The sequence below is a fragment of the Rhinatrema bivittatum genome, chromosome 1 (assembly GCF_901001135.1).
Source record: "Rhinatrema bivittatum chromosome 1, aRhiBiv1.1, whole genome shotgun sequence".
In the NCBI taxonomy this organism is placed as follows: Eukaryota; Metazoa; Chordata; class Amphibia; order Gymnophiona; family Rhinatrematidae; genus Rhinatrema; species Rhinatrema bivittatum.
The window spans coordinates 481,509,918-481,536,656 of record NC_042615.1 but is presented as its reverse complement, the minus strand read 5'-3'; the positions used below and the strand labels follow the sequence as shown (position 1 = coordinate 481,536,656).

Genomic DNA, 26,739 nt, shown 5'->3' with positions numbered 1-26,739 from the left:
CTCGACTGTGCTACCGGTCTAGGCCTAGTCTCAGGTCTGGGCTCCATCCCATGTTTTTTTTTACATTGAAGTCAATGAGGCCTTCCCCTACTGACTTCAATGTAAAATAAAAAAACAAATGAAACAAAAACACATCTTTTTTTGTTTCAAACGAACCTGACAAATGACTGTGACCTTCAAAATGTATTAACAAACTGAAATAAATTTTTAGTCCCTGCTTTTCCTTAATATTTATCTTAAATCACCCCAGAAAATGGATTTATCTTTCAGTTTCACATAGATCAATAATCCTCTCTTTTAACAATGTGTTCAGATAAATTCATTTTTTGGTTCAATACTATACTGTACATTTTGTCTAATCTGTTGGGAGTGTGTGGTAAATGGGCCATAAATATTAGAGAATCACAGATTATTATAAGTGTTGTGTGACATTATGTTCAGACAGTTCCCAAGAATAGAGATCAACTATGGTGCCCAAGATTGCAATTGATATCATCTATCATTTTTACAGTGTGTTGCAATCTAACATACAGAGAGAATAATTTTCAATAGTGTACATAAGTCAGCACCGAGGATGTGTCTCCCAGGGCTACTGCCCAGGAGGAAAGGGTTAGGTCGGCCATCATAGTTGGTGATTCGATTATTAGAAATATAGACAGCTGGGTGGCTGGTGGGCATGAGGATCGCCTGGTAACTTGCCTACCTGGTGCGAAGGTGGCAGACCTCACACGTCACCTAGACAGGATTTTAAACAGTGCTGGGGAGGAGCCGGCTGTCATGGTACATGTGGGCACCAACAACAAAGGAAAATGGAGGGAGGTTCTGGAAGCCAAATTTAGGCTCTTAGGTAGAAAGCTGAAATCCAGAACCTCCAGGGTAGCATTCTCTGAAATGTCCCTGTTCCACGCGCAGGTCACCAGAGGCAGGCAGAGATCCGGATGAGATGATGGTGCAAGGAAGAGGGATTCAGTTTTGTAAGGAACTGGGGAAACATTTGGGGAAGGGGGAGTCTCTTCCGAAGGGATGGGCTCCACCTTAACCAGGGTGGAACCAGACTGCTGGTGCTAACCATTAAAAAGTATATAGAGCAGCTTTTAAACTAGAACAAAGGCGAAAGCCGACAGTTGCTCAGCAGTGCATGGTTCGGAGAGAGGTATCTTCAAAGGATACTAATGATGCATTAGAATTAGGGCACCCCAACAGTGAGGTTCCATTAATAAAAAAAGTAATCCAAGTGCCTGTAATTAAAAACTCACCTGAGCTAAAAGATTCCAATTTATCCCTATCATTTAGAAAACAGAATGAAAATGCAAACAAAAAACATACTTTGAAATGTTTGTATGCTAATGCCAGAAGTCTTAAGAAGTAAGATGAAAGAATTAGAAAGTACAGCAGTGAATGATGACATATACTTAATTGGCATCTCAGAGACGTCTTGGAAGGAGGATAACCAATGGGTCAGTGCTATACCAGGGTACAAATTATTATTATAATATTATATGACTTGAGAAGAGCATCTGGGAGATGGGGTGGTGCTTTATGTCCAGGATGACAGAGTCCAACAGGATAAAGATCCTGCATGAGACTAAGGGCCAGATTTTCAAAGGGTTACGCGTGCCAAGCCTATTTTACATAGGCCCGGCAATGCGCGCAAGCCCTAGGACGCGCGTATGTCCTGGGGCTTTGTGAAAGGGGTGAGGCGGGACTGAGGCCCCCAGCATAGTGGCCGTGTCAGGGGATCGTGCGCCGGCACTTGGCCGGTGTGCGCAACCTACGCCTGCCCAGAGGCAGGAGCAACTTATTAAACAAAGGTTAAGGGGGTTTTTAGATAGGGCTGGGGGGTGGGTTAGGTAGGGGAAGGGAGGGGAAGATGGGGGGGCAGAGGGAACGTGGAAAGCCATCGGGGTTCCCCTAGGGCTTGGCGCGCGCAAGGTGCACTAGTGTGCACCCCTTTGCGCACGCCTACCCCGGAGTTTATAACATGCACGCAGCTAAGAGAAATTAGGGAAACTAACCAAATTGGTAGTGCAGTAATAATGAGAGATTTCAATTACCCCAATATTGACTGGGTAAATGTAACATTGGGACATGCTAGAGATGGAATAAATGGCAGTTTTATGGAGCAATTAGTTCTGGAACTGACAAGAGATGGATTGATTTTAGATCTAATTCTTAGTGGAGCACAGGATTTGGTGAGAGAGGTGTAAAAAAATACCATCCATTGAAGCACAGTCCAGATGTATTCCACACATTAAGAAAGGTGGAAGGAAGGCAAAACGATTACCGGCATGGTTAAAAGATGAGGTGAAAGAGGCTATTTTAGCCAAAAGATCTTTATTCAAAAATTGGAAGAAGGATCCAATAGAAGAAAATAGGATAAAGCATAAGCGCTGGCTATCATAAATCGCCTTCCTCTGCTTCTTGGGTCCATCCAAGCTAAATGTTAACACATTGATAAGACAGGCTAAGAGAGAATTTGAAAAGAAGTTGGCCGTAGAGGCAAAAACTCACAGTAAAAATTTTTAAAATATATCCGAAGCAGAAAGCCTGCAAAGGAGTCAGTTAGACTGTTAGATGATCGAGGGGTTAAAAGGGCACTTAGAGAAGACAAGGCCATCGCAGAAAAATGAAACTATTTCATTGCTTTGGTGTTTAATGAAGAAGATGTTGGAGAGTTACCTGTTCCGGAGAAGGTTTTCATGGGTAATGATTTAGATGAGCTGAACCAAATCACGGTGAATCTAGAAGATATGGTAGGCCTGATTGACAAACTGAAGAGTAATAAATCATCTGGACTGGATGGTATATACCCCAGGTTTCTGAAGGAACTAAAAAATGACATTTTAGATCTATTAGTTAAAATTTGTTACCTATCATTATATATATATATATATATATATATATATATATATATATATATATATATATCTGATCCCCATACAAAAATCAATTGAAGACACCTACAGAAAAACATCAGATCTGCTAATCTCTATCAAACATCTCCTAAATTCCCTAAAACTCATTATCAATTTTGACAAAACCAAAATTATATTGATGGACAAAAAACAAAACCCAGCTCCACCACCCCTGATAATTCATGACAAACATATGACAACTATAATTCCTACATCCCACTCCAGGAACATAGGAATCATCATCGACAAAGACTTGTCATTTAAGAACCACATATCAAACAAAACCAAAGAAGGTTACCACAGACTCCTAACCCTAAGACATTTAAAACCATTTCTCAACACTGATGATTTCAGAACTGTACTTCAAATACTTATCTTCTCCACCTTCGACTATTGTAACTCCCTTCTAATTGGTATACCCTTCTCATCCCTCAAACCACTTCAAATACTTCAAAACTCTGCTGCTAGAGTCTTAACTGGAACAAAAAGAAATGACCATATTTCGCCCATCTTGTCCTCTCTTCACTGGCTCCCTATCACTGCACGAATCGCTTACAAATCCATGACCATCATCCATAAAGTCCTTAACAATGATCATCAAGGACTTAACACCCTTAATATAACTCCTCAAAACTCCTCAAGAAACCTACGATCCAGCAATTCAAACCTCTTATCAATCCCCACTGTCAAAGATGCTCATCTAGCAACAACAAGAGAGAGAGCCTTCTCCATCGCCTCCCCTAATCTTTGGAACACACTACCTGAAGACCTAAGATCTCAACACAATATCAAAACCTTCAAAAAAGACATAAAAACCTTATGGATCCACAATCATCTACACAGACCAACTCTCAAATGAACTCTTAACCTTAATTCTCATCCGAAATATCCTCCCTCCACATTCAACCTTATATCTTCAGAGACTTACTTGGTTATGTTTATTATTGTAATTACAACATGTTATGATATCTCAAAACCTCTTTGTTAAAAATGTATTCACTTTGTAAACCGTTATGATGGCTTCCCAAATAACGGTATATACAACTCTATAAATAAAAAAATAAAAAAATAAATAAATAAAATCATCCATTATACCTGAAGACTGGAGGGTGGCTAATATAATCCCAATATTTAAAAAGGGCTCTGAAGCGATCTGGGAAACTACAGATCAGTTAGCCTGACTTCAGTGCAGGAAAAATAGTAGAATGTGTTCTAAATATCAAAATCACAGAACAGATAGAAAGACATGGTTTAATGGAACAAAGTCAGCATGGCTTTACCCAAGGCAAGTCTTGCCTCACAAATCTGCTTCACCTTTTTGAAGGGGTTAATACACTTGTAGATAAAGGTGAACCAGTAGATGTAGTGTATTTGGATTTTCAGAAGGTATTTGATAAAGTTCCTCAAAGGCTTCTAAGAAAAGTAAAAAGTCATGGTATAGGCAGTGATGTCCTTTCGTGGATTACAAACTGGTTAAAAGACAGGAAACAGAGTAGGATTAAATGGACAATTTTCTCAGTGGAAAAGGGTATACAGTAGGGATGTGAATCATTTTTTGACGATTTAAAATATCGTCCGATATATTTTAAATCATCAAAAATCGTTAGAAGCACGATACAATAGGAATTCCCCCGATTTATCGTCAAAAATCGTAAATCGGGGGAAGGGGGAGGGGAAGGGGGAGGGCGGAAAAACCGGCACACTAAAACGATCCTAAAACCCACCCCGACCCTTTAAAATAAATCCCCCACCCTCCCGAACCCCCCCAAAATGCCTTAAATTACCTGGGGTCCAGAGCGGGGGTCCTGGTGTGATCTTTTACTCTCGGGCCTGCGGTGCGTTGTAGAAAAGGCACCGGCGCTACCTTTGCCCTGTCATATGACAGGTGAAAAGTAGCGCCGGCGCCATTTTGTTTTTTGTCCCCCCGACGTCAGGAGCGTAGGAGATCGCTCCCGGACCCCTGCTAGACCCCCAGGGACTTTTGGCCAGCTTGGGGGGGCCTCCTGACCCCCACAAGACTTGCCAAAAGTCCAGCGGGGGTCCGGGAGCGACCTCCTGCACTCGAATCGTTTTGCTGTACAAAATGGTGCCGGCCATACGGTGTATGGCCGACGCCATTTTGTACGGCAAAACGACGTCAGGAGCATAGGAGATCGCTCCCGGACCCCCGCTGGACCCCCAGGGACTTTTTGCCAGCTTGGGGGGGGGGCCTCCTGACCCCCACAAGACTTGCCAAAAGTCCAGCGGGGGTCCGGAACGACCTCCTGCAGTCGAATCGTGTTGCCATACGGCCGGCGCCATTTTGCACAAAATGGCGATGGCGCTACCTTTGACCTGTCATATGACAGGGCAAAGGTAGCACCGGCGCCATTTCTACAACGCACCGCAGGCCCGAGAGTAAAAGATCACACCGGGACCCCCGCTCTGGACCCCAGGTAATTTAAGGCATTTTGGGGGGGTTCGGGAGGGTGGGGGATTTATTTTAAAGGGTCGGGGTGGGTTTTAGGGATGTTTTAGTGTGCCGGTTTTCCCGCCCTCCCCCGATTTACGATTTACACGATATTTACAAAAACAAAACCGCGACGATCCGATTCCCTCCCCCCCCAGCCGAAATCGATCGTTACACGATTCACATCTCTAGTATACAGTACGTCCCTCAAGGATCTGTACTAGGACCCATGCTTTTCAATATATTTATAAATGATCTGGAAAGGAATTCGATGAGTGAAGCAATCAAATTTGCAGATGATACAAAATTATTCAGAGTGATTAAATCACAAGCGGATTGCGATAAATTGCAGGAGGACCTTGTGAGACTGGAAAATTGGGCATTCAAATGGCAGATGAAATTTAATGTGGATAAGTGCAAGGTGATGAATATAGGGAAAAATAACTCATGCTGTAGTTACACGATGTTAAGTTGGATAAGTCTAGTACTGGCTGTCCTAAAGTTATCTGGATAAACTTATCCGGCTAACTATAAGATAGCTGAGTTTATTCAGCAGCTAAGCTGCGCTGCTGAATATCTTGACCAAGTTACCTGGCTAACTTGCTCAGCCAGATAACACCTGAACATTCAACGTTTTATATCTACTCTTACTGTAATACTGCTGAACACAGAGAATAATTTTCAAAGGGACATCTGCAGGTAAAGTAATGTTTTACCAGGAAAGAGAATCTGTGGATTTCTTAATGTCCCAGTAGTTGGAGGGTTTCAAGAGGTAATGACAGAGGACCATCTATGGCCAAACTATATATATAGATTCCTTTCTATGTCTCATTTTCATGTATGGTGGCTTCTCTGTGTGTTTGGATTTGTGCAAGTCTATTTTCACATGCTGTCTGTGTACTTCTGTCATGCGGTAGGTTCTGTTTTTCTAGGATTTTTTTTGTGTATGCCACAGTCCAATCTTGTACACAATGCATGCCTGGTTCTCAATTTTCTGTTATTTTTACCTCTGAGTACATGCTCTTATTGTGGTTTCAATTCTGTATTTGCACAGGAAAGGCACATGCTGTCTGCATGCATAGTGAATTTCTAATATCACTGCAACCTGTCCTATCTTTTGTTGCATGTTTTTGTCATCTTTGGATTCTACCTTTACAGTTTCTGGGCACATTCATGTATAGCGCTGTTCCAGATCTATTCTCTGTACTTTTTTCCTTTGTGCTTTATGCTGTATTTTGTTAATTGCAGATGAGCTTGTGATAATACGGCAATTCAAAACAAACAATGCAGCTCAGCTTAGTGTCAGGTAATACACAGTCCTGAAAAATCAACTCAAAACAAGCAATGCAGCTCATCTTAGGTTCAGGTAATACATAGTTCTTAGACAACAGGTCTTAGCATACAGTAGGTCTCTACCTGCTCTCCAGGTCCTGCTTAACCTTTCTAGGCCTTGAGGTCTTATACTCTGGTGAAAGGCTCCTCCCTTCACCCAGGATTCCCTGTGGGGTCTCAATCTTAAGGAGGACTGGGCAAGACAGCTGCACCTACTCCTTTAAGGTAGTCTGAGGAGTTTTCTGTACACTTCCTCATGTACCCTCCCCCTCAACTCATCCCATCCTTGCCAGGATGAGCATCTGCCTGTACAAGGGACACCTCTCTTGACAGGAAATCTGCATTAGCATTCTCTCTTTCTGCTCTTTATTGGATCTCATAGTCGAAGGGCAGTAGGGTCAGGAACAAACGCATCACTCTTGCATTGGACTCCATGTTCCAATTTATCCATAGAAGTGGTTGGTGATCCATTATAAGCGTAACCTCCCATCCCAGAAGGTAATAATGTAAGGTCTCTAAGGTTCACTTGACTGCCAAGGCCTCCTTCTCAACTGTTGAGTATTGCTGTTCTTGTGGCATCAATTTCTGGCTAATATATGCGATTGGATGTTCTTGACAATCCCTCTCTTGGACTAAGACAGCTTCCCAGCCAACTTCTGAGGCATCGATCTGCACCGAGAAGGGTTCAGTGAAGTCCAGGTTTATCAGGATCAGTTCAAAACATATCATATCCTTTAGGGCCCTGAAGTCCTTCTCTGCTTCCTCTGACCACTGGACCCTCTCTAATGCTTTCCTTACCAACAGCCTTGCGAGAGACTCTGCCTTCGCTGAGTATGGGGTGTGGAAATCCAAAAGAACTGTATTTGATGGGGGGTGAAGGAATGATGTGCATGGAGCAGGAGAGAGACCTTGGGGTGATAGTGTCTAACGATCTGAAGTCGGCGAAACAATGTGACAAGACGATAGCTAAAGCCAGAAGAATGCTGGGCTGCATAGAGAAAGGAATATTTAGTAAGAGAAAATAAGTGATGATCCCCTTGTACAGGGTTGGTGAGGCCTCACCTGGAGTACTGTGTTCAGTTCTGGAGACCATATCTCCAAAGGGACAGAGACAGGACGGAGGCGGTCCAGAGAAGGGCGACCAAAAAGGTGGATGGTCTACATAAAATGACTTATGAGGACAGGTTGAAGGACCTAAATATGTATATCCTGGAGGAGAGAAGGAGCAGGGGTGATATGATACAGACTTTCAGATACTTGAAAGGTTTTAATGATACATGGTCAACAACAAACCTTTTCCGTTGGAAAAAAATCAGTAGAACTAGGGGTCATGATTTGAAACTCCAGGGAGGAAGACTTAGAACCAATGTCAGGAAGTATTTCTTCACGGAGAGCGTAGTGGATGCCTGGAATGCCCTTCCGGAGGAAGTGGTAAAGACTAAAACTGTGAAGGATTCCAAAGGGGTATGGGATAAACACTGTGGATCCATAAAGGCTAGTGGATGGGAATGAAGAGAAGAGCAATGGGGGTGGCTTGCTGGAATGGTGGCTACTACCTGGTGATTACTTCCCTTACTCAATAAGCCTTCACACGATTAATGCAACGCCAACATTGCTCTCTGCTTCAACGGCAAGGGGAAATGTGGAAAAGAGGATTTGCATTCAGACAACAAACAACAAGGACTGAATTACACAGTATGGGTAAACAAATAAGCATGGAGGTAGTTTGCTTATTGCGGCTGTTATTCCCCTAAACCAATTAAGCCTGATACTTCACTTTGAATGCATATCCAGCATTGCTCTCTGCTTCAACAGCAGGGGGAAAAGTGGAAAAGAGGATTTGCATTCAGACAACATCCAACAAGGCATTGATCTGTGCAGTCTGGGTAAACAAGCATCGGGGTAATTTGCTTGATGCGGCGGTTACTAATCTTAACCATTAAGCCTTACGATTCACCTTTGATGCAACTCCAACATTACTCTCTGCATCAATGGCAGGGGGTGGCAGGAAATTTGAAATAAACAGTTACCAATATGGCACCTGACCTCAGGAATCTGATAGAAGGTTACAGAGAGCCACAAGGAATACAGAGACAAGAAGGCTATGGAAAGCCACAATGCAGAAGGCTGCAGAGAGCCACATGGAATACAGAGACAAGAAGGCTATGGAGAGCCACAAGGCAGAAGGCTGCATAGAGCCATAAGGTATACAGAGATGAGAGGCCAAGCAAGGAGCCGAGCAGACTCAATGACAAGGCCCTGAGTGTAGACAGAGGCAGGGCTAAATAGGCAAGGATTTGCTGAGTCGTGAGGTCACAGAGACTAAAGCTGAAAAGAGGGTAAAGCAGCTCCCAGAGGACCTCTGGTGGTTGGGATTCTGCATGACAAGCAGAATCTCAACATACTGAAACCGGTATGCCCTTTTTTTTTTCCCCCAGAGACTATTTAGGACTATACTTCAATCATTGGTCTTGAATCAACTTAACTATTTTGCCCCATTGATGGTAGGTCTGCCAGATATGTTGCTGAGAACAATGCAGTTATTGCAGTATGCTGCAGCATGGATTCGTTTGGGTTTGCCTAAACTTGAGCGTGTATCATCCATGCTTCAGCATTTATACTAGTGACAAGTAAAATTTTGGACAAGGTTCCAACTGATGGTTATGGTACATACGTTGTTGTATACAGGGACTGACAATGACTTGAAGAAAATGCTGTCATATTACACCACAAGTAGAACTTTGTGTTCATAATCCATGGGTTTTATTGAACGTGTCATCAGTGAAAGAGGGTAGATTATCTCGGATGCTATCCAAAGCTTTTTCATTTGTCACTCCAACACAGTGGAATAATTTGCCAGTTTAGATGAGAGAAATGCAGGATGTGAAAGACTTCAGGAAGGGGATAAAAACACAACTTTTTCAAGAAGCATATGGTATTATTGAGATGTTTTAATTTTATGTAATGTTTATGTAATATATTGGTGTTATTTGTTATATATTTGTTGATACCTATGTATTATGTATGTACTTATGTGATCCGTCCTAGAAAAATTTTAAATGTCGTGTCTTACTGAGTCAAAGGCTGAGCATAAATCATTCTGTACAAGATCCCAATCTTGTACCACAACTCCAAGAGACATAATTGCACTAGGTGGGTATGACCGGGCAAGTTTGAGAAGATCTCCTTGTTTTTCTCTACCAGCTGCCTTAAGTCAGCTGCCTGTGCACTGGATAGCTATTTCAGGTCCAACCTCTGGGGCAAACTCTCCTTCCTGTACCACACTGCATTCCTGTGCCACCCATTTTATGTGGTAGATTTGAGTTTTTTTCCATTTAACTGACTGAGCTATTTTGTAATCCATGGGCCCAGTTTTCTCCAGAACTTCATAGGATCCTTTCCACAAGCTAACAGCTTGTTTTCTGATGATAGGAGGAGAACAAAGACACAGTCCCCTGGTTGAAATACTCTTTGGACCATGGGGCAATTGTAAGCTCGAGCCTGGGAACTCTGAACCTTTTTCAGACATAGGTAGGCCGCCTCACCAGCCCATTTCAGGTGATCTTGTATTCTGAGCATCATCTTCCCAGGTTACATGAGCTATGGCCAAGATTCCACTTGGTCTCCTTCCATATAGTAACTCAAATGGGGAAAACCCCGTTGAGCTCTGTGGAACTTTGTGGATTGCAAACAGCACATAGGGTAGCAATGTGTCCCAGTTCTTACCGTCTTTGTCCACAAATTTCCTCAACAGTTTTGAAAATCTGATTGAAACGCTCAATCAGGCCTTCTGCCTGTTGGTGATACACCAAGGTCTGCAGAGTTTTTACCTTGAGCAAGGTGCAGAGTTGTTTCATTATCTTGGAGATAAAAGGGGTACCCTGATTCATCAGGATCTCCTTGGATAGCCCAAGTTGTGAAAAAACCTCCATTAGGGCAGTCGCCACCATCAGGGTCTTCATATTCCATAGCGGCACTACTTCCAGATATCTGGTGGCTTAGTCTAGTATACGAGAATGTACTTATTTCCTCAAGTAGATCTCTTTAGTGGCCTCATAAGATCCAAGTCCACTCTTTCAAAAGGGGTCTCAATTATAGGCATTGGTATGAGACGTGCCGCTCGTACTTCAGCAGGCTTTGTGAGCTGGCAGGTAGAGAAGGACTGGTAATTCAAATGGATCTGTTTATGAAGGCCTGGCCAATAGAATTGTGCCAGAATCTTTTCCTGGGTCTTTTCTTCTCCAAGGTGACTCCCTAGAAGGTAGCTGTGTGCATGATCTACTGAAGATAGGTTTGGGAACCAGGCAGACTCTGGCTGTTCCTTAGGTGCACTTTATTTACAGTGAAAAGAAGGCAGCTCAAAACAAACAATGCAACTCACCTTAGCTTCAGGTAATGCACAGTAATTAAACATAACAGGTCTTAACATATGTAGGTCTTTGCCTGATACTCGGGAACTGCTTAACTCTTCTAAGCTCTAAGGTCTTATACTCTAGTGAAGAGCTCCTTCCTTCACCTGGGATCCCCTGAGGATCTCAATCTTAAGGAGGACCAGGCCAGACAGCTTGCGTCTGGTTCTTCAATTTAGTCTGAGGGAGTTTTCTGTATACTCTCTCACCAGGTTTTGACTCCTTCAGGTCAGGTGTTTCACCAGTGGAAGAATGCACATATGCACTATTAGCATAGTTCGTGGAGTTGAACACATGGCCCTTTTGGACGAGGAGCTTAAGTACTGTCTACAGTCTTACTTTCCGAGTTCTGAGTTAGGTTTTACTTTCTTTTTAAGAAGACCGATTTCCCTTGTTTCCCTTTCAACCCCATTATGGTATGCTGGTTCTCAAGAACAAACTGAAGGCAGGACTGGAACTGAGGGAGGAGAGGAAGGAGGCCCTCTATCTTCACAAGAGATACAGGGTGCAACACGAAACACTACTCCCAAAAGTGCAAAGCAGAAAAAGAAAGTATGTTTTCTTCTTTTAACTGAATATTTTTAGTAAAAATGTGATTTCTCTGGCGAATATGCTGTGTGGTATCATTGTTTATAGGCATATTTGTATGAATGATGAGTATGAGAAATTGAGCACATATATTTGTGAGTACACTGCTGAGGATGAGGTAAGAATGGAAGGGTTAAGCTGCTTGTGTAGGATATATAGCCTGATGACACACTTTACAAAAAAGAGGCAAGTGCCAATATTTGTTGTAGAGGAAATGGTATGTCTCTTGAAAAGCAACTTTGGCCATAAAAAAGTGCAGCCAGGGGTTTTTCAAGAGCTGAGAGTTTTGTCATCTTTCTCTCTCAGGCATAGCTTATTTCAGCTAGGTTTGTTGATTTTATCATGAGAAGAAAACAAAATAAAAGCGACAAAACTGCTTCCATAGATTACAATGGGAGCAGTGTGACTGTGGCAACAGATCTTCCACTCCTAGTCTGGAGAATATTCATCTTATTAGGTTTGGAGCAATGATTAATAATGGCCTGATTGTCTGTGTGAATAACCCTTTGTGGGTCAGTTCCTGGGCAGATTGGAGTGCATTAATACAGTGGTTCCTCCTTCTGTGAGTACTAAATTTCTTTATAACAGCTCAATTATCTCGTGAATTTACCTTTTTCCAAAAATGCTATTTTGCAAAACCTGAATATTTTGAAGTATTCTCTCTCTAGAGGCCAAATTAGTAATTAAAAAAAAAAAGTATTACTTTTTTCCATTTTTTTATTTTTATTTATGCATTTTTAATATACAGTTTTCCAAAAAATACACTTGAAAAGGAAATCACAAATAGACATAAGTAATTGAATGAGAAAAATCTAATGATAAGAAATTGAGCATGCCGATTTCCAAATCCTAGTCCTCAAACAGTGGGAATCCAGACACTAGTTGAGGCAATAATGAGTTAAAGAAAGAAAAGAGAAAGATGTTCAAAAAAGAAAATTCAATTCAGAAACTCAAAGTAAACATAGCTAAGCAGGGACCTGACTATTTTAATACAGAACGCAGTTCCTGCCTAACTAAGAAAACAACTGTTGGTGGTAAAGACACCTTCTCAGCAGATGACTTATCGCAAAGGAAATGTGAAAGCTGAGATGCTTGAAAAAAGATATATGACGTATCGCTATACTTTAAATAACATTACATGGATATTTTAATAGGAAGAGTGCCCCCAGTTGTAGGACTCTGGGCCTCATTATGAGAAACTGTGACCTCTTTTTCTGAGTTGGCCTTGTCACATCTGGGAATACTCTTTTAACTGAAGGAAAGTTTCCAACTGATGCCTGAAAAACAATTCCATTTTTAACCCCTCAATTTGCCTTGAGACACGTTGCCATGCAATTTATCTAACTGGTGAATGGAGAACAATACATGGTGCATTTGCAGAAAAATAAAAATCTGCTTGCCAGAGGGAGAGTGGCAAGTTAATAAAACTTAGGAAAAAAATTAACATAAATGAAAAATCTTTGCTGTCTCCAGCACTGAAAGATGTATGACCTTTTAACAAGGAACACAAGTTACTATTGATTATTTGTGTAGAGTGATTAAATGTACCATATTGTCTTGTAAAGTATATTGCTAATCTTCATGCATGATTCGTTTTTTTTCTGTGAAAATGTATAACCTCAGTATCAACTGGATGCAGCATAAAGATATGAATTGTACTGATGGCTACGCATTAACCTACGATAAAATCAGCAAAGCAGCTTTCATAATGGCTGATGGCATCCCAATGAGCCGCCCTACCCTCTGGTTTTAATCAGCAGATAAATCAATATGAATCATGGCAACTAAATTTAACTTTAAATGAAGTTCATTTAAAGTTTGATTCATTTCATTAAATCCATAAAATCTGAAAGGGATTTAAAAAATCCAAATATACCCACCCCCCCCTCCTTCCCCAAATGAAATTTGATTTAAAAAAAATGGGCCAAAAACGAATACAGTAAACCAAACCAACATTTTTGGCTGCATGCATCCCTGAGCATGGACCTTCCTGTTATATCTTAAACAGCAAAAGAAATAGTAAATAGAAATTCTTTAAAACCACGTTAGCAATTATAACTATATATTTCTACTTTCACCAGGCGAAAGCCTTCTCAAACACAGCAGTTCTATAGTTATAACTTATTTATAGCTTTTTCAAAGTTAGAAAGCACAGAGTCCAGTCACAGGTCCCATAGCCCTCTTCATCTACCTACTAGTCCTTGCCAAGGCCTTTTGAAAATGGAGGGAAATTCCATGCCCCCCTTATAAAGGCGAAGCGTTCATCCATTTATATTAAAATAAGCTTAAATAAATTTCATCGATATTCCATGGGCCAGTTTAACCAGATAGACATACCCAGATAAATGTTCTACTGAATATACCTGGTTAAAGTTACCCCAGATAAGGTTATGAGGATAACTTTAGGGAAGGTATTTTTCCCGACCAGACCTACCAGGCTAACTTTAGCTGGGCAGCGCAGATATCAGTGCTCTCCAGTGCTGCCCCCTTTAATGCCCCCATCACTCCCTCTTTGTTCTGCCTGACTTTTGGGCCACTAATGAGTTACCCAGTAAACTTTTAGCCAGAAAGTGTGAGGGGGCAGGGGGAATATTCAAATCCTGGATTTTATCTGGGGGAACTCCAAACATTTCTCAGACAAACCCTCTGAATATTGACTTCACGGTAAATATATTGGGTTTTGAATGTGAAATTATAATTATATGGCTCGATACCACAGTTGGAAACACGTTGCCTCTGCTCTGGAGTTTGTGCTGCATCGCCTCTCAAAACAACGCCTCCCGCTGAATGCCTGACTCTACAAAGCTTTCCTTGCAGACAGTCAGAGACAAACATTGGCTTTAGAAGAAAAAGCTTTAGACATAGTACATGTTAGGAATTGTTTGTTCTTTTTCTGCTGGCCCTCCAATCTACTTTGGTGCTTCTGTTCCACAAGCAGGTTCTTGACAGGGAGTAGCAGGGGTCAGACTGCAGCAAGGAGCAGAAAACTCCAGGCGGACTCTTAAAACATGGAGGAAAATAACTAGGAGGTCAATATTCAGAGGGTTTTTGTCCGGCTATCTTTTGGAAGTCAGCCACGCAAAAGGTTTGAAATTTTCTCTCTCAACACGGCAAAATGTTGACTGGGCCAGTTGTTGCCTGCACAAAATTTACATGGATAGCTGGCAGTATTCCTGCAACACAGTTACACTTTAGCAGGTCACCGCTGATATTTAGTGCTGGCTGGACGGAGCTGCCTGGCTCAAAAAAATACCTCTTCTAAAGTTACCTGGATAACTTTATCCAGATATATTCAACAGTACACTTATTTAGATCAGTTGCTCTGATTCAGTGGCTTTTTGAGTCTGGATCTTTACATAGCATGAGATTATTTTAGCCTTCCATAGGCCTACAGAACTATTTGATATAATAGCACCGTATATCACGCAAAAACATTTCAACATTAATCAATAGCCTTGGATGAAAAATGAAAAGGTTCTTGTTTATGTTAGACTAACACTGAGTGAAACTGAAGTTTAAAGTTACTGTACTGACCTTGGTGGATGCGGATCTGGCTTCACTCCAGCTCTAGAAGGAAGAAAGTGAAGAGATGAGAAACAAGCAACTAAGAAAGAGAATGGTTTTTATACCAAAATGTGAAGAGAAATGACAGTTTAGTACAGCATCGCATGGCTTTCCCGTGTAAAATTCCAATCTATCCGAATGAGATTTTACATAGTACACGGCAATGATCTAACATTATTGAGGGTCAAAATTAAGATCTGGGGTTACAGTAAATAGTTCTGAATTTAAAAAAATTATGAATTTATAAGTGAGGAAAAATTAGGACAAAACTAGATGGTCAATTTTCAAAGTAATTTTCGCAGGTAAAAAAAATTGTTTGACTCACATCAATCGCCATCTTATAACCAATCTCCTTCAACATGGCTAAAGGTCTGCACATTGTCCCATAGCACGCGTTCTTTTAGTTGTATTAAGACGAGGCATTTTTCCGGGGCTGTGTTTAGTTGGGAGTGGGGGGTGCAAAAGTATGGGCATTCATCTCATATTCAGATGTTCAGGCATTTTTTTTCAACAAAATTCTACCTGCCCGAAAAAGAAGGTGCACAGGACCGCACCCCGACTGAATCTTGCACCTGCCACAAGTTTCAAAGAGAAACTATGCTCTCATTTTCTCTTTGAGAATTGGTGCAAAGCCCACAGATAAATATCACTTGCGGTCTTTATCCCCATGCGGACAGATTGAAAACTGGTCACTGAAGGCGTGCATTTCAAACAGTCCCACCTAAATTAAGCAGCAAAAAGGTGCACCAGTTACAGCAATTTTCAAAGCAGACTTTTGAAGCCCCCTTCGAAAATGATCCCCACCAAATTAACCCGCATGCAATTACACCCGCTGTTCTGTATGTGGAACATTTTCAGGAAATGTGGTGCCCCTACTTTTGAAAATGGGAAAGCATGCATGCAAATCCAAACTTTGCCCCAACCTCACCCTTGGGAATGCGTCTGCTCAGTCCGGCTAAACATATGTAAAGAGAACCCAAGCATGTATTGGGTGAACAAGCTTGAAAGAAGGCCGTTTTCGGTGGGAGAAACATCGTACTACATGTGGAAATGCCTTTGAAAGTTACTCTCTCTGAGTCTGAGAGCAACTGGTTTTGTTAGATTTTTGAATCACCTTAGGTAAGGTGATTTTCAAAGAGACTTCTGTGGATGCAGTAGAGGTTTACAAAAATGGCACTTTAGAAATCTGTGCGTTAAAATAGGCAGATAAAATTCTGTGCATACACACTGTATGCGCCCACTTTTATGTGCATAGGGTGTAGAGTCTGGATGGGGGATGGGATTTATGCCCAGACTTTCTGAAATTAAAAAAATTGTATGTAAATTTTCTTGGCAGGCCTTTGCACATCAAAAAGCAAGTAAAATTGTGTGCACTTAGGTTTGCTGATATAAAGTTTAAAGCAGACTTATGTACGCAAGTCTACTTCAAGGGCTGTTGTAACTTACATATAGACTTGCCATTAACATGCGCAATGTTTTAATACTGCCCCCTGGCTCCGAGTTAGCTGGATAACATTTTATCCGGCTAACTCAGGGGCAGGGTGGGTGTATTCTGGGATGGAATAGGATATCCGGCTAAGTTAGCCAGATAAAAGAAGATTATCAGTGTTATCCAGCTAACACAGCTCTTTAGGACAGCCATAGAGCTGTACTAAAGTAAGCCAGATAAATTCTGTGGCGTGGCTAACTTTCAGCCCACACCACTGAATATCCCTGCAAAGTTAGCTAGATAAGTATACCTGGCTAGTCTTACTAGCCAGACAGAGGCTGAAAATGGATCTCATTGTAAACACGTTTACAATGCAATTTGTTTTATTCATTTTTTACAGGGTAATTTGGTAAGCATCTTCTGTTTAAAGTAGAATACTGTTTCTTCTATTCCTTTTAGGTTCTGCACCATAAATGTACTAATATTTTGCAGTAAGTGTAATTTGGCAGTAAATGTAATATTTGACAGTAAATGTAATTTAGCAATGACGACTATTTATGATAAACAATAGAAACAAAGGAAATGCTGCAGTCAGCACATGAATTGTCATGCAGCCTTTTTTCTTTTATGTGTCCTAGTATATTCAGAAGTTACAATATAAAGTGAATGTTATTTTTTCTGTAATACAATTTTGTTGTTTTGCAATGCCAGTTAGGTGACATGGGCTAAGACAACCTTGTGTATCTTTGACCCCTTTTTTCACAATTTCTGGAAATGGAGTCTTCCATAGAGGGCCACGATCTGATAGATGTCCACTTTAGAATGTTGATTGCTCCACTTTTATAGCAATGCTTGCACTGCAGAGTGGTAACATGATATATATTCTGTGATGTATTTTGGTTTCTAAGGGCCAAAGAAGACAGTGATCAAAATGAGATGGCATTATGCAATATGCAGAGGCATAGCACACTAGCACTTCCAAGTGTTGGAAGCATGGAAACCTTGGACAGAGGTGGAGTTGGCTCAACCTGAAGGGAGGAGCCCTGCCAGTCCCCACTGATGGCAGGTGGAGGCAGAGATCCAACTGGAGCTTCGCCTATACCAGCCCATGTTCCTCTTGGGTTGAGCCTTTGGGTGCCGGGGCTGGCAGGTCTTAGGTTGGGGCCTCCGTTGAGCTTGCCGGGTGATTTCAGAGATGGACGAGGGTTGATGGGAAGTGGCATTCAGGGAGGTCCAGGAGTCAGGCAGTGGTCAAGGTAGGCAGTGTTCAAGAAAGGTCCAGGAGACAGGCCAAGGTCAATACCAGGAATCTGTCTGAAGGGAAGGCAGGATGGAGAGGCAGGGCAAGGAAGGTGAGGAGCAACACAGGAGGAGGCAAGGCACACTGAAGAACAAAGAACTGAAGACTGACCAAAGGAAGATGAATGAGATGAGGACCAGAAGAACTGAAGGACAAAGACGCTGGAACTGAAGACAAGGGCTCAGGACTGGAGAACGCAGAGATAGCAATGCTGAGGCAGTAGTGAGACCTGGTGCCAAAGCACCAGAGGGCTGACTGCCATGGCCTGAAATAGGCCAGACAGGGTGATGTCATTTAGGACAGTCTGTTGAGTTTTCCCGCTGCTGGCCCTTTAAAGCTGGGGAAGTCGGCACACGCTCAACATAGGGTCAGCGGGGACCAGCTGAGTCAGCGGCATCCAGCTGCACTCGGAGGACAAGCAGGCTGGCGGTGTCCCAAAGAAGGGGAAGGCCCAGCCCAGGGGCAAGTGCAGCAGTCTGGGGGAGGAGCCCGCGGACTGGCAAATGCAACACCAAGTTCCCACAGATAGAAAAAAATCTATGGTGTGGTCTCCTTACTTTGTTAATATGCAATAGGGTTAGAGGGCTTTTACTGTACAATAAAGTCCCAAAATAACTGATTTATTGGCTATGACTGTCCATTTCTTTTTTTTTTTTAAGTAATATTTATTCAGCAGCAAAATGCACATGGAAAAGTTTGATATAACTTAACACAATTTCCTCGTTATATAAACATAAAGCCAAATTCCAAAAATAGAAATATGATAAAACCATAACATTCTTCATCAAGAATTCTAAATGCACTTTGCCACTCTTTTTTATGTATGTAAGTACAACTCTCACTCTTTCCATACCAACCATACTCAGTCAGACCACATTCACCCACAGTAACCCAAGTTTCCACACCAACAGATCCACAGCATGGCCCCCTCACCTCTCTGTAGTAACTCCAGTGCCTGGTTCCTCATCCCTGGCAGTGGTAGGCCGCCAGCTCCGTCCAGGCTTGCTTGTACAAAATTCACACATAAGATGTTAGTGCATCAGTCTATTTTGTAGCATCATAAATCGGTGCACGTCATTTGTGCCCTATTTCGATGTGCTGTCTCCACTCCTATCGATAGGAGTGGAGACAGCACATCGAAATATCGATAGGAGTGGAGACAGCACATCAAAATAGGGCACAAATTACATGCACCAATTTATGATGCTACAAAATAGACTGATGCACTAACAACTTATGTTTGAATTTTGTACAAGCAAGCCCATGAGGCAGTCACTTGTGGAGTGGCGAAACTCAGCCTGAGTTGGGCAATTTTATACGTCTCCACAGTATTAAACACTTTTAAGGACATTCAGCATCTATCTTCTTTGTTGACGCCTATTCTTTCATCACATGTTCAGATTACATGGCCTACCCAAGGACATTGTCTCTGACAGAGATCCAAATTTGTTGCTAGATATTGGTGCACCCTTTGTCGTAAATTCGGCATTAACATCGTCTGACAACAGCTTACCACCCTCATGCCAATGGACAAGCTGAGCATATGAATTGCTCTTTAAATGCTTTTCTCTGTGCCTACATAAATCACCACCAAGACACATGGTCTGAACTCCTTCCTTGGGCGGAGTTTTCTCACAACTCCCATATCGCCACTGCTACAGGCACATCACCATTCTTTATCGTCTATGGGAAGCAACCGTGACCACCATTGTCCATACAGTTATCAGTACCTTCCCCTGCTGTGCAGGCTACTGCTGATGCCCTCAAGGCATTATGGGAACAGACAAACCTTCGCTTACGCCAAGCCGCTTCCCAGTTCAAGAGATCTGCTGACAGTCACTGATGCTCGGCCCCTGAATTCCTTCCTGGCCAGAAAGTCTGGTTGAGCACTCAGTATATCCGGCTCAAGATACCCTCTCATAGGTTTGCACCAAGGTACATTGGACCTTTTTCAATCACTCAACACATTGGACCAGTTACATATCAACTTCGGCTGCCACCTACGCTGGGAATCCACAATATGTTCCACGTATTTCTTCTAAAACCAGTGGTCCTGTCCTGACCTTCACAAAAGGCTCCTGAACCACCTCCATTGGTGGCTGAGACTGATATGACCTACAAGGGTCAGGAAGTCCTCGATGTCTGCCGTAGGGGCCGCCAGTGGGAATACCTCCTTTCCTGGGAGGGTTACGGCCCCAAAGAAAACTCATGGGAACCAGCTCGAAACATCTTGGATAAAACCCTCCTCCTGCATTTTCATTGAGCCCATCCGGGCAAACCCAGACCTCCAAGGGGGGGGTGCACAAAGGGGGGGTACTGTTACGCATGCCGTCCACAGCAGACCCGCGGCACGGCCCCTTCACCTCTCTGCAGTAACTCCTGTGCCTGGTTCTTCATCCCTTGTGGCGGTAGGCCACCAGCTCCGTTCTCGGGCCACCCCTGGTACCTCTGGCTCAGCTACAAACCCAGGTGTTCCCAGTCCAGCTACCATTTCCACTGCTCCACATCGGGCCTCTCTGCATGGCCCGCAGAGATATGTTGCTACTCGGCACCGCACCCCTCCCTAGGCGCGTGCACGAGCATCACTGAAGCTTAAGTAGGGCCTGCGGCGGAAACCAAGCCGCGGCCCCGGATGATGACGTCAGTGGAGTACCGGTACTTAAGCCCGCCCTCCGCTCCCTAGCGGAGGCCTTTGCAACAGGTCTCCTCACCGGTTGCGTACTCGTTGCCTTCTGAGAGATTCGTCTCTCTCTCGTGTTCCTGTTCCTCGCTGATCCTGGTTCCTGATTCCTTTGCTTCTACGTTCCTGCTCTTCACCCTTCCTTGGAGTGCCTACACAGACTGACTCTGCTTTGCCTGACCCTCAAAGGGAAAAGGCCTCGGGCCTTTTCCCTTTGAGGGGGAAAACCTCTGCAGATCCCGCCTCCTTGGGAGAGGCGCCCCAGGCACTGAATCCTCCTTGTGGGACCCAGAAATCTCCTCCCGTTAACTCTGAATTCAGGATTATGTATGTAACCCCTGGTCGGGTTGGCTCCTTTAACTTGGCACCCAGGGGCACCTAGAAAGAAATTGTAGAGACGGACTCTTTCTGCACAACTCCTCTCAGTCTCTATTCAACTCCTTCTCCCTACCGGATAGCTTTAACCTGAAGCCATGAGGTCCATTTTGTGGGGATGAACCATAGCTCTTATACCCAGTTCTTTTCCTTTGCATTTCAAGCCCTATTTCTGTCCTTATTTCACAGCATCTATAATTTTACAGTTTCAGCATCCAATAAACGCATAGCAGAGAATTGTGATTTCTAACTTCTTCACTGATAGTTTGTTCAGATGATTTAATAATATTTACACTTCTCGCATTTGATTGGTTAGCAGAAATAAATAATAAGACAGCAGATAGAATAATCTTGTGACTCCACTTCTTCTCGAAAGGTCTCTAGCTCTAGTGGAAGCTCCATATTTACACAAAATTCCTCATTGTTTTCAATTAAACTTCCTCAGATTATGCAGATTAAAATGAATCTTCCTTCACTTCCCCAATGTATTTTCTTCTCTCTTCCCATGGACTGCAGCTGGAATATACACACAGTCCCAATATTTAATCAGAACTCAGTCCCAGATTTAATATTATCCCAGAAATCCTCTTTACACACTTTACTTATGCAGCACCTGAAGGGTACTTTACTCTCCCTTGTATTTTCCTGAATTCTTTCCACTCCTTAGGCAGCACCAGGTAGGCACTTCTCATAACCTTAATTTACTTCCTTTAATAGCAACAAAGTTGTTACCTTATATTGTATCTGTTATGATCGGTGAAGTGGACCCTTAGTCCAACGATGACTGATTAGGCCACCGTCGGTAGGCGAGGCCGGTCCTCGGAGTTGCAGGTAGAAACAATGAAGATCTGGATGCAGGCGCCTCCTGCAGGTCGTGTAATCCAGATGCTGGCGCCTCCAGCAGGTCGAGGAGCAAACCCCGAGGATCTCTTAAGGAAGTTCAGTCCAATAGTCGAGAGCCAGAGGTGTCCGCAGCCAGTCCCAGGGTCGAGAGCCAGAGACGTCCGCAGCCTTGTCCAAGGGTCGAGAGCCAGAGGTGTCCGCAGCCAGTCCAAGGGTCGAAAGCCAGAAGGGTTCACAGCCAGTCCAGGGGTCAAGAGCCAGAGAAGGTACGTTGCCAAGCCAGGGATCGAGGAACCAGGAGGAACGTCAGCCAGACCAGGAATCAGCGCAGACAGACGAACAGGAATCAGGAACCAAGCAACTCAGGAGCCAAGAAGTCAAGGCAAGGTCTGAGGGCACAGACCTTGCTTAAATAGTCCCAGCCAATCAGGAAGCCGCAGGAAGACGCTGACTCACATCCTGTGAGTATCCCTTTAAGGCAGAGCCAGAGCCGCCCGCGCGGCCCTAGCAGCAGGTCAGGGGGCGGAGCCAAGCCGCGCGGAGAAGACGCCGCGGCCATGTTGGGGAAGCTGCTGCTGACGAGCCCCGTCAGCGTCGATGCTCCGTTCGGCCCCTGGGGACAGCGGTAGGTCCCGGTCGCGGCGAGCCGCGGCCGGTATTCATAACAGTATCTTTCTTGTTTCTCCTATCCACTGGGTAAATCAAAACCCTGCTCGATCCGATCAATTGCATCACAACTAGCTAACCCCCCCCCCATGGACAGCAGTAGTCATGGTAAGAGCTATGAGACTGGCCCCGCAGCAGCAGGAAATAATGTTTGAATAAACGCGACTCCTGCTGCTGCCCACCTCACAACTCAGCAGGCTGTTGTGAAGCCTGTCCCATGACAGCTAAAGAGAGAGATCTATTCACTTTTTAAATATGTATTCTTTTTATTAGTATGGATTTATTTTTATGATTTATTTTTATGATTGATATTTTATATTTCTTTATTTTGTTTGTTTTGCTTTTGGTAAGGGTGTGGGGATTGTGAGCTTTGCCAGCAGGCCATTTCGGGGTTTAAACACCAACTTCCCTTCTCCCTGACCTATGCGCTGAATAAAGCATTACTTGTGCTTAAGCCTCTCTGCCTAGGAGAGGATACCTGACTGTAATGTATTTCTCTAGCTTATAATTAACCCTGATTGCCTGAAAGAAAAGCTAGTTGACCCTAGTCAGGGGCAGGACAAAGACAGGAGGTATAGAATTCAGCAGCCAATGAAATGATCCGTACACACTCCCTGAGCCAAGCCAATAGTGTAGAGTCACGTCTGTTGCTATGTGGAAAGGAGCCAATCATGTGATGACACATCATCTGCCTTTGTATGAATGTACAATAAAAAGAGCACTCTTGGGAGTGCTCGGCCCTTTTCCTGCCTGCGATGAAACCTGCCTGATGCGTCTTCATTGCCTCCATATTCAATATAAGGGTCTATCTGTGTTCTGTATATATGATTGAGGTGAGGGATTCTGCTAGTATATAGTTTCTAGGGGTCTATAGCAGTCTATCTTGTTCTTTTTTTCAATAGGAGGTGTATTGGTCTTCTAGGGCCTGATGTAATATTTGCAGTACTGCTCTTTCCTGGGTAGGGTTGTTGCTGTTGAGTCCTGGGAGTTAATGTTGTGTTGAAATGGCAAATTTGTCTCTAGGGGTAAACTGTATTCTTGGCAGGCTGTAATAGCTTTTATTGGAGCTATGGAAATATTATCCAGAAATTCTGTACATGAGATGTGAATGTATCTGATCTGACATCTGAAGAAGGGATTTATGTAGTTTTAAAAGCTTTTGTAAAATATTTTTAGGTACAAGTATTTTTTTTTATTTTACAGGAATTTTAGGCAGCATGGCTTGTTTTGTTTTCTAAATAAGTATATTGGTGTTTTAGAGCCTCATGTAATAATTGCAGTGTTGCCTTTTCGTAGTTAGTGTTGTAGTTTGAGTGCTGGCAGTTAGTGCTGTTTTTGGTATAGGAGGTTTAATATATCATAATAGTTTATTCATAGCTTTCTGAAGACCAAGCCCACACCCATTATATGTTACAACAGGCCTAATGCCATATAGGTTCCATGTGTCTTTTGAATCTAGGGGAGAGTGGGTGGAGGAGTGAGACTGCTATAGACCAGAGAGGGAGGGCAGGCAGACAGGCAGTGCATGTGGGAGGGGGAAAGGGGGGTTGAGGGGGCGAGACTGAATCCCCTGCTATAAATGTCACTGCATGGCACCGGGGATCCCTTTCTTTAGATGATCTTGGTAACTCCTGTGTCTCTCAGAAGTAAAGACTCTCTTCATTAGGTTTAGGAGGCTGGCTACAGATACCTTGAGTTATCAACTCCAAGTGGACAAAAATATTACTTAAAACCAAAAAAAAGAAGGGGAAAAATTAAGCAAGAAGCAAGAAGGGTGGAAAAACTTCCATGGCTTATAAAATATTAGATAGTTTGAAACATTTAATGCAAAAATATTCTTCCTCTGCAGCGGATCACCGTGTATGCTCGTTATTAGATATATCACATGCAGGACCTTCCTTACCTCACATTAACCTTGAGTACAGTGACAGCCCAATCCACTGCAACAAGCAGGATGGGCTCTCACAGGGAAATCTAAAAAAAAAAAAAAGACTTAAAAGGCTTCAAACAATCTTTAAACTTAGGTAGATGAGTCACCGGGAGGCTGACCCCTAAATGGGATCTTCTTTACTCCTTTCCCATAAATTAAAAGGAAAAATTAGAAGACAGGAGACAGAGAGCTCCTACTCCAATAAAATTCAGACTAAAATCCATGAGGCCAGCAGGTGCTTTGCGAAGATAAACAGCTAGCACATAACACGTTCTTGTTCCCACATAGGGGTATAAAACCCAAACTTCTCACACTCATTTCCGCACAGATCCTCCCCAGCTTAATGGTACCCTCCTTTTAGTTTGGGAAACCAAGGGTTCCCTACATATATTCTCAGCGAAATCCCACTAGAGGGTCCCCTTCACCAACTCTCTTAAAGGAGACATACACAGAAGAATTATATCAGTGACCACGCTTTCCATACTTGTTTTCAAAGCTTACTTGCATAGGGAAATTGCACAATTCGTGATGCCATCTAGTGGCTGTTCCATGGAATTGTCCCGATGCTCAAATCATTCATAAAACCCCAGGTAGAGGTCAAGTGGATTCCCACACCCAGAATCTTTTCCAAGGAATTTCTCAGTGACGCAGGGCCTAATTTACAGCTCTGTCACATATGCAACAATGTTGGCGTCATCTCTAATGTGTCACCATATATACCAAAGTCATATATACATAAGCAACTAACTCAGAAGTTATAATCATATGGCATAAAACTTAGCATTTATAATATACTTAACATAGATCCACAAAAGAGTAACATCATCTGTAAAGACTGTAGCAGGTCTAATAAGCCTCTTGGTTTTGGAATAATGGAACATTTGTCTGTTTAAAAGAAATTTAGTGAAGGCGCAATATAATTTGTGGCTTTTGAAACACAATTAAGGAAAATGATCCCCTTGATGCAGCTCTTTTGAGCAAAACATGGCTCATGTTGGGGTTCTGACTTATAATGTACTGCCATAGTCTCTTTGCAGATGATATTACTCCTTTGTGATCAAAGCTAAGTATATTATAAATGCTACTTGAGGTAGTTGCTTATGGATTGGCATCTACTGTGATGTAACTGATTGAGTGGCCTTGGTATATATGATTGATTTATTTATTTATTTATTTATTTAAGGTTTTTTTATACCGGCATTCATGAACTCGTTCACATCATGTCGGTTTACAGAAAACAGGGGTGCGGATAATACAAACCAAAAAACATAAATAACGTGATGAAGAGAAGCAGTTACAATTAACAAGGGCTAATGAACTGGGAATGTAAGAAATAGAAAGAGATAGAGGAGAATAATGATAACACTCTGGACAAGACACTGACATTGTTTGTTATATAAATGATTTTTTATTATTATTATTGGTATTACCACTTCTTTTTGGTTGATCTTGCCTTGTAGAACATTATTATTATTGCCATTATTTTGTCTGGCAGTTTCTTGCTCCTTTGGGCTTCCTACTAAATCAGAATTGGTCTCTTGGGCTATAACAAAATGAGCCCTCATTTGCAACTACCCAGAGTTGCTCCCCATATTGAGCCCAGTCACGGTAGCAATTATCTATAGGAGCCTCAGACTACTCTAGAACAAAGCATGCATGCACCCCCAAGTCTGGCAAATGGGAATGGCTGTCAACCCAGATGCCCACTCCCCATGAGCTGTGAATGCTGCCTCCCTATCATTCCCAGCTCTGCAGGGTCCCAAGAACAGAAGCCAGCCCTGGGAATCAAACACAGGCCTTCTGCCACTGAGCCATCAGGCCAGCCCTGGAGAAAAATGTTTCAAGTGAGCCAGTGATCTCAGAGTCTTTGTGAAAAGCTTTTATTCTTTCCCACCAATTAATAACTGTAATTGTAAGTGATAAATGAAAACTGTCTGTGGTAATGTACTGTCTATGAACACACCTCTGCAAAAAATCAGTCATTCAGGGATGATTTACAGACAAAGCCAGTGGGTAAGAGTTTCATCATCTATTATAGCATCTTCATTCAACGTCCACATAAAACTAGAAGTCAGCCAGCAGAAGGGTCAAGGTCAGAGGGGAAATCAAGAAGCAGGATGTGGAAATCTCAGAGGACCATTATTTTATAGAGAGAAGAGGAGATTTATAAGCATGGAGAAAATCAATAGTGTACCTAGAAAAAGGTAATGACTCAGTAAACTACCTGGTGAGACACAAACTTTATCTGTATTATAGATA

The 26,739-nt window shown here is 42.7% G+C and overlaps 1 protein-coding gene across 1 annotated transcript in view; it reads right to left on the bottom strand.

Moving 5' to 3' along the window:
- Positions 1 to 15,185: 15,185 nt before the first annotated feature.
- LOC115097885 (sodium/potassium/calcium exchanger 2-like) overlaps positions 15,186 to 26,739 on the bottom strand; it is a 301,887-nt gene continuing 290,333 nt past the window's right edge. The window contains exon 7 of the mRNA XM_029614039.1: positions 15,186 to 15,260. Within this exon, the coding sequence (XP_029469899.1) occupies positions 15,186 to 15,260 (75 nt within the window). The remainder of the gene's footprint in view (positions 15,261 to 26,739) is intronic.